Consider the following 10,649-nt stretch of genomic DNA (forward strand, 5'->3'; position numbering starts at 1 on the left):
AGTGGGTAATATCACCGATGTTGTGCGTGTATATGCATACATTGTAAACACAATTGTATGCTCAGGTGCGTGCATTTGGTTGTGTGTTTGTGTGTGGCTGTGCGCTTCAGTGTGTGTGCGTCATTCCTCATTTTTATTGCTCTGTGCTCTAATGAGAATGTCCATCCTGTTTCCTGCGGCTGGAATGTCCAGCAGCACATGGTCACGTCAGAACAGGGTCTGTTTATCAACACACACAACAGTACTGCTGCTGCAGCTCTTCAGACTGACCCAGGACCAGGCCCCTGCTCTCTCAGACTGACCCAGGACCAGGCCCCTGCCCTCTCAGACTGACCCAGGACCAGGCCCCTGCCCTCTCAAACTGACCCAGGACCAGGCCCCTGCTCTCTCAGACTGACCCAGGACCAGGCCCCTGCCCTCTCAGACTGACCCAGGACCAGGCCCCTGCCCTCTCAAACTGACCCAGGACCAGGCCCCTGCCCTCTCAAACTGACCCAGGACCAGGCCCCTGCCCTCTCAAACTGACACAGGACCAGGCCCCTGCCCTCTCAAACTGACCCACGACCAGGTCCTGGATCTCCAATGTAATCTGATTGATCATGCAGAGCTGGTCTGAGGACAGCTTAGACAGCTCTCCAGGTCTAGGGTTAGGGTTAGGGCCCCAGTGTTTTAGGATGGCAGTCAGGCAGAGGGAGCAGTCAGGCTGCATTGAACTCATTTATTACATTTTCATTCGAATGTACTGAGACTGGTGCATTTAAGCTTGGGAACCCACTATTCCCTAGAGGAGAACCAAAGCAGATCTACAAGTTTGTTGTACACTGCTGTACACATCTATATTTACCCTTCTAGATACTTCCACATCCTCTGCTCAAACAACAATTCAGACACACACAAACACCCGCACCCACACGCATACACCAATACACACACTAACATACACAAACACACACAAACACACAATGCAATTACAGGGTGGGGCTGGGTTATTACCTACAGAAGAGAGATGGGCCAAGTCCAAATGAATGTTTACCAACAGAGTGGCGTTTTCCTTCTCTCTCTCTCTCTCTCTCTCTCTCTCTCTCTCTCTCTCTCTCTCTCTCTCTCTCTCTCTCTCTCTCTCTCTCTCTCTCTCTCTCTCTCTCTCTCTCTCCATTGCTCTTTACTCTTCATCCTCCCATTTGGTTTCTTCAACCGCATCCGCCCATATCACTGCACCCATCCCCCTGTTCCTTCCTTCTACCTCTCCATCCCTCCATCCCCTCCTCCGCCCCCAGTGGTGTGGGGCCACTGGCCTTTACGCTGCTTTACCCTGGAGGAATGTGGCGCACACCCACCCACACACACACACACACACACACACAGACACAATACACATACACGCAATCACACATACACCAATGATACATACACAAATGTACACACTCTCTTTTCACACAGACAAACATACACAAGCACACGCACAGACTCACACCACACACAGATACACACACACACACATATACAAGCAGGAGAGTCACATAGTGTGTGTGGGTGTGTGTGTGTGTGTGTGTGGTACGTGCGTGCGTGTGTGTTGGACATAAGGCCTCCCACTCTCATGTTGCCTTTTCTTCACTGGACTTCTGATAAGCTGCTTAGAGCCTGACAAAACAACACTGTGTGTGTATGGATGTGTGTGTGGATGTGTGTGTGTGTCACTGTCGGTACTCTTTCCTTTCAATTCACACAATTTTCACAACAATTGACTAGACAGTGATGCGTTTGGGCTCTTTGCTGGGTAACTGGCTTCATAAACGTCCGTTTGGTTGATGGCTACCTAGTGGCACCTCCATCTTCCACTGTTTTGAAGACGTCAGAATGTGACCGGAAAGTGAACAGGAAGTGACCAGGACATGACCAGTGTTCCCTGTGTGGTCATGTGTGAGGGACACAGTCATCACACCTCAGACTCCTTATTCACAACAACCCCCCTCCCCCCTCCTTCCCTCTCTCTTTTTCTTGCTCTCTTCATCAAAGCTTCCTCCTCCATCACCCTTTATATATGTCCGGCTATTTTGGTTCCCTTTCCTCATCCTGGCTTCTTCATTTTTTTCTCTCTCCCCCTTCCTCCCTTCTTTCTTCATTCCCCTCTCTCCATCTTTCCTTTTAAAGTAGCGTCCGCGGAGCTCTCTCTCCCTGTCTCCGACGGCCTCAGATTCCAGATGGGATTAGCCCTACTGGACGACCAGAGACAAAGGCCCACAGCTGACTCTCTCCGCTTGTCGCTGTGTCACAGTTGAGGCACGCGCGCACACACACACACACACTGTTACAGGGAGCTCGCGCACACACACGCGCGCACACACACACACTGTTACAGGGAGCGCGCACACACACACTCAAACGCACATTCGCATACAAACACACTCTCCCCCATACACCGTCTCTCTTTCTCTCTCTCTCTCTCGCACACACATACACACTTACATGCAAAAATACACTCATAGACACACACTGACTCAAAATCTCTCACAAACACAGGCTAAGCCCCCTACCTACAGTATTTCCAAATCCACAGTTGCTGCCCTTACCCCAGGACTGTACCACAGCAACTGCCCCACTTCATCCCTGGCCCTCTACAAACGGCCCCGGCTCTCATCAGCCGAGGGGGCCGAGGGGGCCCACCAGGACCCCTCCTGCAGCGACCTCTGACTCCCGTGAAGTCTCTCCTTTTGTGGAGTCCCTCTCTTTGTAACGGTCTACCTCTGACCCCTGGTCCAGAAGAACTGAAGCAGAAGCCTCTCCGTCGTGGGGGGGTGGGGGAGGGGAGGTAGAGGGGGGGGTGGGGGCTAGGTGTGAGATGATGGTAGTATTGATCAGTGTTATTGAGTCCGGCAGCCCAGGAGGCAAGAGCAGAGATGCTCTCGTGCTCTGAGGTGGGGGGAAAACTGACTGCCACGTACACAAACACAACCATCCAGAATCCGGAGCTGTAGCCGTGGCTGTATTCTGGTCGCGGTTGCAGGCTAAAGCTTTACATTGCATTTACATTTAGTCATTTAGCGGACGCTCTTATCCAGAGCGACTTACAGTAAGTACAGGGACATTCCCCCCGAGGCAAGTAGGGTGAAGTGCCTTGCCCAAGGACACAACGTCAGTTGGCATGACCGGGAATCGAACTGGCAACCTTCGGATTACTAGCCCGACTCCCTCACCGCTCAGCCAACTGACTCCCTTTAGCTGACTCGCTTTAGCTCCGACGGCTGTAGCTGTGGAAAAAACATCTGACTGTTGTTGCCGTGGTGAATGTCTCTCGTCAGAGCTGCTCTCTGTACACTCCGAAGCTCAGAATAGCACCACTGAATTTCCTGCAAGACACAATTAGTGTCAAAACAATGCAGTAATTGAGCCTCCGGATCCTGTGTGTGTGCACACATGCTAAGAGTGTGCATGTGTGGGTGTATGTGTGTATGGGTGTAGGTGCATATGGGTGTAAATGCATGTGTGAGTGTGTGGGTAAGTGCTTGTGTTTATATTGTTTGTTTGTGTGTTGCTGATTACTGTTTCCTTTGTCAAATCTGTGTCTCCACAGCTGATGTTTATAGCAGACATCTGCAGCTCAGGACCACTGAGGTCCTCTGAGAACTAACTCTGTACCTAACTCTGTAACTAACCCTGCAACTAACCCTGTAACTAACTCTGTACCTAACGCTGTAACTAACTCTGTAACTAACCCTGTAACTAACTCTGTACCTAACTCTGTAACTAACCCTGTAACTAACTATGTACCTAACTCTGTAACTAACACTGTAACTAACTCTGTACCTAACTCTGTAACCAACTATGTAACTAATCCTAACTCTGTTACAAAGTTTAACTCTGTACCTAACTCTGTAACTAACTGTGTAACAAATTGTAATTATGTGAGTAGCCCTGTAACTTATTCTGTAACTAACCCTGTAACTTACTCTGAGACACAGAAACACAGAGAAAGAGAGGGAGGGAGCAAATAAGAGAGAGATAGATAGATATAGAGATAGAGAGAGAGAGGAGCAGAGAGACAGTGATAGCTCATAAGCTGTGAAATCCATGTTAAATCAGCAATGTGGTCTGATCTCTCTGGACATTCCTCCAACTCTAGCTTCTCCTCCTCATCTCAGCGGAGAGCTGCCAATCAGGCCTTTGTCTTCACTGAGTGTGTGAAGACAAAGGCGGGAGGACTAGTGTGCGTGCGAGTTTGTCCACCGCGATAAGCAGTCTGACGCTGCACGTCGAAAACCTCGCCTCGCACCTACCCTTCCCCGAAGGTGATAAGTGAAACGATTCGCCGAGTCTTGCGCAAGGCGGCTCCGACGGCTCCTCCACATTGGGTACTCCCTGTAATTCACTGGAAGAGGAACGTAAACATCATGCTTCATTTTAATGATATCACTCACTCACCCTGCCCCCCCCCTCCCCCCATTCCCCACCTCACCTCCTAACAGACACCTGCCAGAAGCAGCTTCCAAGATGAACACCAACCCTGGAGGGTGGGATGGCACAGGGAGTACGGGGAAGAGGAAGGCCAGACCAAAGAGGATGTAGACATCTGCTTGCACATGGGAGGGTTGGGGTGTGTGTGTGTGTGTGGGGGGGGGGATGGATGTTAAGATATCAGGGGGGGAGGGATACAGAGAGATGCAGAGAGAGAGAGAGAGATACAGAGAGAGGGAGATACAGGGTATTTGGAAAATAGATGTGCTGTCAAAGTTGGAGATCAAATTGGAGATAAACCAACTGAGATCTTCACTCAGAGAAGGGGTGTCCGCAGGCCTGTTGCATGGGTAGTGCCAACTGTGCCACCGCACAGGGCCTCGCGCCACTGGGGACATCGCGCCACCGGGGGCCACGCGCCTCCGGGGGCCTCGCGCCTCTCGCCTGCCTGGTTTGCAATCAGAAAGGTTTTTTTTGTTATGTAAACTGGCAGAATATCTCTCTAATGTCAGAGATAGAAAGCAGAGACAGGTCCTAACCAAGTGCAGGCTCAGTGACCACCAATTGCCGATTGAAACAGGACGACACAAAAAATCATGGCAACGGGCAACCAAAAGAAAACAGAATATGTGGTCACTGTTCGACAGGTGAGTTTTAGACAGAGATGCACTTCCTAAAAATGAAATGAGTTTTCTCCGCAGGGTGTCCGGGCTCTCCCTTAGAGATAGGGTGAGAAGCTCAGTCATCCAGGAGGGGCTCAGAGTAGAACCGCTGCTCCTCCGCGTCGAGAGGAGCCAGTTGAGGTGGCTCGGGCATCTGATCAGGATGCCTCCTGGACGCCTCCCTGGTGAGGTGTTCTGGGCACGTCCCACTGGGAAGAGGCCCCGGGGAAGAGACCCAGGACACGCTGGAGGGACTATGTCTCTCGGCTGGCCTGGGAACGCCTTGGGGTCCGAGGCATTCCCATGTTAAGGTTCTCCTGCTTTAATCTTTCAACTGAATTTATCATATTTAATTGTTATCAGATTATTTGGCAACATTAATAATATACCGACCTCCATAATAATAATATAAATACTATTTCTGTAATTCCACCATTGCTTTGGCAAGAGAGAGAGAGAGAGAGAGAGAGAGAGAGAGAGAGAGAGAGAGAGAGAGAGAGAGAGAGAGAGAGAGAGAGAGAGGGTGACACCATCTCATCTCACACCCATGATGCAATTAATGATTTCAGACATTACATCATTATGTGCCTAGGAATGACTTCCGACTTCACGGAACTCAGACCAGGGTCAGGGTTCAAAGGTCAGGCCAAGAGAGCCGATGACCTGACCAAAACCCCCAACCTGAGCTGACCCAAACACACACACACACACACAACTACCGCAATGATGTAATGGACATATCCTGAAGGATTCAAAGCAGGCTAAAAACAAATCATAAATCATCAGAGCCAATGTTGAAAACTATTACATTTCTTTATCAGTCCTGTCTCTAGGGCTGGTGGTGTTGGTTTTATTCCTGGAAACATTCAGATGGCACATCAATGCAACACATTGAAACAAATGTGTTTTTCCACTTAAGTAGACTTCACTGTCGACAACTGCTGAATCAGACCAGTAAATCCTCTCTTCACACTACAGAGTGTGTATGTGTGTGTGTGTGTGTTGGAATGTCTGCTGGCTGGGGGCCTTTATTAGTCTCATCCATACCGCCACATTATAGGGCCCTGTCACTGGGGCAACCGCAGGTTTTGACTGGTTGCCATGGTGAGAGTCTATTGAGTGACGTTGTCAGCCTTGTTTGCCTCTTTTCTTTCTAGAATGAGGGTCTTTTTTAAAGGTGCGTCCCCCAACCCCATGCTCACACACACACACACACACACACACAGACAGACATTCTTAACCACACACACCCCCAGGACCCCCACCCCCAGTTTTGTCACACTGAGTGCAGTGACTAAGAGAGTGGAACTAACAATCCCAGAGAAACAGCACCAGAGCCAGCCCACCCTCCACCCAGAGCCAGCCCACCCTCCACCCAGAGCCAGCCCACCCTCCACCCAGAGCCAGCCCTCCCTCCACCCAGAGCCAGCCCACCCTCCACCCAGAGCCAGCCCTCCCTCCACCCAGAGCCAGCCCACCCTCCACCCAGAGCCAGCCCTCCCTCCACCCAGAGCCAGCCCACCCTCCACCCAGAGCCAGCCTTCCCTCCACCCAGAGCCAGCCCACCCTCCACCCAGAGCCAGCCTTCCCTCCACCCAGAGCCAGCCCACCCTACACCCAGAGCCAGCCCACCCTCCACCCAGAGCCAGCCCACCCTCCACCCAGAGCCAGCCTTCTCTCCACCCAGAGCCAGCCCACCCTCCACCCAGAGCCAGCCCACCCTCCACCCAGAGCCAGCCCACCCTCCACCCAGAGCCAGCCTTCTCTCCACCCAGAGCCAGCCCACCCTCCACCCAGAGCCAGCCTTCCCTCCACCCAGAGCCAGCCCTCCCTCCACCCAGAGCCAGCCCACCCTCCACCCAGAGCCAGCCCACCCTCCACCCAGAGCCAGCCCTCCCTCCACCCAGAGCCAGCCCACCCTCCACCCAGAGCCAGCCCACCCTCCACCCAGAGCCAGCCCTCCCTCCACCCAGAGCCAGCCCACCCTCCACCCAGAGCCAGCCCACCCTCCACCCAGACCAGACCAGACCAGAGCAGCCTCACCCTCTGGACTAGACCACACTGAACCATACCAGACCACACCGGAGCACACCAAACCAGTGCCAGCATTACCCTCCAGACCAGACCAGCCCATTCCATCTCCCTGCCCAGTCTAGTCCAGTCTAGTCCAGTCCAGTCAAGTCCAGTCCAGTCCAGTCCAGTCCAGTCCAGGAGCACACGGGAGCCCCATCCGAGCAGGCCATGAATACAATACAACACACCAATGTTTTAGTAGACTCACTTACAGTCACATTACCTGCTGTAATAAACTCTCAATGTATCTTAAAACTCCGGTTCAGATCTGTTGAGCCCATATGTTAACTATGGTGAATAACCAGTAGAATTAATAGTTGTAAGTTGGCCATATGACCCACTAAGAGTCTTTTTTACCAGTGAAAGTATGTAAGCTTTGGAAATCCACTCTAAGCTTTGAACAGTTGTGATGAATGATGCCATCTGAAATGCCCGGCTCAATGTTACATTTATTTTCCCACAAATACAAATAATGAAATATATAATTTAATTTAACCTCCCCCCCCCCCTTCCCACACAGACACACAATTTCAAGGGAGCCTCTATTTTCCAACAAACAACCATTCTAATTCAGTGCAAAGGCGGGAAGGGGAGATAAAGGAATGACTTGCGGGAAGAAGTTTCCCGAAATTCTCCCTAGCCCCCCAATTTGAACGCCTACATCACATCGCGACTGAGGGAGAGCTGGTTTGAAAGGGGGATGGGGGGAGGTGGTGGTATTGTGTGCTGAACAGCGGAGCCCCACTCTCGCTGAATGGGCATTGTCATCTGGATTTCTATGGTTCGTCAAAATACTTTCTCCCTCCGTGGGGGTTAGAGCATCTGCGCTGGGAACGGGGTGCTTCTGGCAGTGCAGACTATATGCGCATGTCTGGAATATTATCCAAACACCATGTACTTGGTTGTTCTGTGACTTTTTGACCGTGGTGGAATAAAGGCCTATTCAATAACGTGATTAAAAAAACACTAGACTTGATCAGGTTTGAGACCATAGAGTCAGTTTAATCTCAATGTAACAAATTGACTTAAAAATAAAGTAAGAATATTGCATCAAATACAAATATGAATCATAACATCAAACACTCACAAAAACCAAACCACTTTAACAGCAGTTTACTCCTACACATCAAACTTATAGAAAAAAAACATAGCTACAGCACTGTAGTGTAGGCCTAGATTCAAAAATAAAAGTACGCAGGCCCTCAAAGAATATTTGGAAAACTGAAGAAAATCTTAGTTGTTCCTGAAAGAACCTGGGTCTGTAGAACAGGTGTGGCGCCTCTTAACTAACTGTCGTTTGACGGATGCTGCCAATATTAGGCTGCACACTACTGGATTTTTGCGGATATTTTGAAGTCTATTTATGCGCTTTTTAGGAATTGTAACTTGTTCTCAACACACCGGTTGAGAACAAGTTCCGGTGTGATTCCACATAGTCTACTTATGGTGCTCTTGTTAAGGACAGGCTCCGCAATATTGCTGAGTTATTATCGCTGTCCTTAACAACCCCCTTATGCTGCATCTTCGCACAATCTGGACTGCACCAAACCAGTGACTTTTTAGAAACAAACTTCTGACGATACTAGACATTTCAAAATGAGAACAAAGAACTTAGATTTGTTTATAGAAAAAAACAACAGTTTCGTACAACTACAGGTAGGCCTAAGCTTAAACAAACACGCTCCTTTTTTGTAACGGTCTATCACAGACAGTATTTGGTCTCCATACCCGTTAGTCCTGCTGAGACCGAACAGATGAATGAATAGGTTGTTCAACAGTGTTTACAAAGGCCAGTGTACTTCAATTGATTTCAAAGTTCAGAGTCAAAAAAGACGGTGCAAACAAAACAAAAAAAACTTTTCTTGAAAAAAAAAACGAGTTCTTTTAAGACTACAAACCACAATTACGCACAGCCTGTAGTCGCACAGCAGGTAGGGGATCCGATACAGCTACACATAATTCCGTTTATCGTAGTCTCCGTTCGGTGTGGCCCGTTTTGTCGGTGGTGCGTATTTGACCGAGTAGCCCGTGTTACCGCTGGAAGGGCAGGAGCAGCACAGAAGCGAGCCCCCTATCAGTAGCAGCGCCGTGGCCGCCCAGCCGATGTAGAGCGCGGCTCCAATCTCCCTTTTCTGGGACGAGAGCAGCTGTGGGTTGTAAAAGTCCGAGATGATGTTGTTGGCCATCCAACAGAGAGGCACCAGAACAAACAGTCCGCTGATGATGTAGACGACCCCTCCGGCGTTCACCACCCGGGCCTTGACGTTCTCGTCGCGGATACAGTTAGTGCACTGTGCCCCGGCGATTACGACCATGAGCCCCAACACACCCAGCACCGACGAGATGACGGTGAGCGCCCGAGCCGCCTGCAGGTCGTGGGTGAGCGCGAGGATGGAGTCGTGCACCTTGCACTGCATCTGGCCCGTGCTCTGCACCACGCAAGACATCCACAGGCCGTCCCAGATGGTCTGTGACACCACGATGTTGGCCTCGATGAACGCGGTCACCTTCCACATAGGCAGCCCGCACGCCACCATCACCAGAAGCGAGCCACATACGCACAGCCCCAGCCCCAAGATCTCCAGTCCGGCCGAAACCATCTTCGCTTCTTCTCGAAATAAATTTACTTTAAGAACGTGGAAAAAAGTTCCTTCCTGTGTGTAAAGCAAACTGTTGTTTCTCCTCGAGACCTATAGCTGTACAGAAACGTGGTAGTCTGTTATTCGCACATCACTCTCGCGGACGAACAAGTGGATACAGGTTCTACTCGCTTTGTTAACCGACTGACGGATTGTACAAACAACTGGAAGAATAGTGCTGGTGCATGGATATCAATGGGACTGGGGTGCTGGTACGGGGTGGGATGGGGGGGGGGCTCTACAAGTGTTAACGCTGGAGGAAAAACTTTCACCCAATGGGTTGCCATCGCATCTTCAAAGCACCAATGAGAAGGCAGGGAAATTGGACAAGAATGAACAAAGCGGTCCAGTGCGCATTGTGTGTGTGAACAGTTATGTGGCGTGAGTAAAGCTGTACGGGGAGCCGGGCTGGGGAGAGGGGATGACGATAGACTTGTTTTTCAGTAAGAAAATGTCAAAGTCAATTACATACAAAGTCAGAGTTTAATGAACTGAACTATACTACCCCCCTACACCATATAGGGTTAGTAGATAGTCTCAGTGTTTAAAAACACATGCAGTGGTCTTAAAGTTATTGAAACAATAAAATGTAAATATGTAAACATAGTCTACATTTGCCATGTTTCCTTTGAGCAGTGTCCTATCGTTTTATTTTACTTTTATAAAACATTACCCGTTAGCGGCATTTGTGTTAAAGGCATAATATGTCCAATGTTTCTCATAGTGTCTAATTATGTTTAATCCCGCCCTGCTTGTCTAGACGTTGAAGGAATAGCAACAATGTGGCCTTCGGGAGAAACTGTAACACATCAGCGGTCATATT

At 49.9% G+C, this 10,649-nt stretch overlaps 1 protein-coding gene across 1 annotated transcript; it reads right to left on the reverse strand.

Moving 5' to 3' along the window:
- Positions 1-8,163: 8,163 nt before the first annotated feature.
- Positions 8,164-9,956, reverse strand: cldn5a (claudin 5a). The gene is made up of 2 exons (XM_062451556.1): positions 9,859-9,956; positions 8,164-9,787 (listed from the first exon to the last, which is right to left on the reverse strand). Exon 2 carries the CDS (start codon positions 9,785-9,787, stop codon positions 9,137-9,139), a length of 651 nt encoding a protein of 216 aa, XP_062307540.1. The 5' UTR covers positions 9,859-9,956; the 3' UTR covers positions 8,164-9,136.
- Positions 9,957-10,649: the final 693 nt, after the last annotated feature.

This window comes from Osmerus eperlanus, chromosome 25 (assembly GCF_963692335.1).
Source record: "Osmerus eperlanus chromosome 25, fOsmEpe2.1, whole genome shotgun sequence".
NCBI lineage: Eukaryota > Metazoa > Chordata > Actinopteri > Osmeriformes > Osmeridae > Osmerus > Osmerus eperlanus.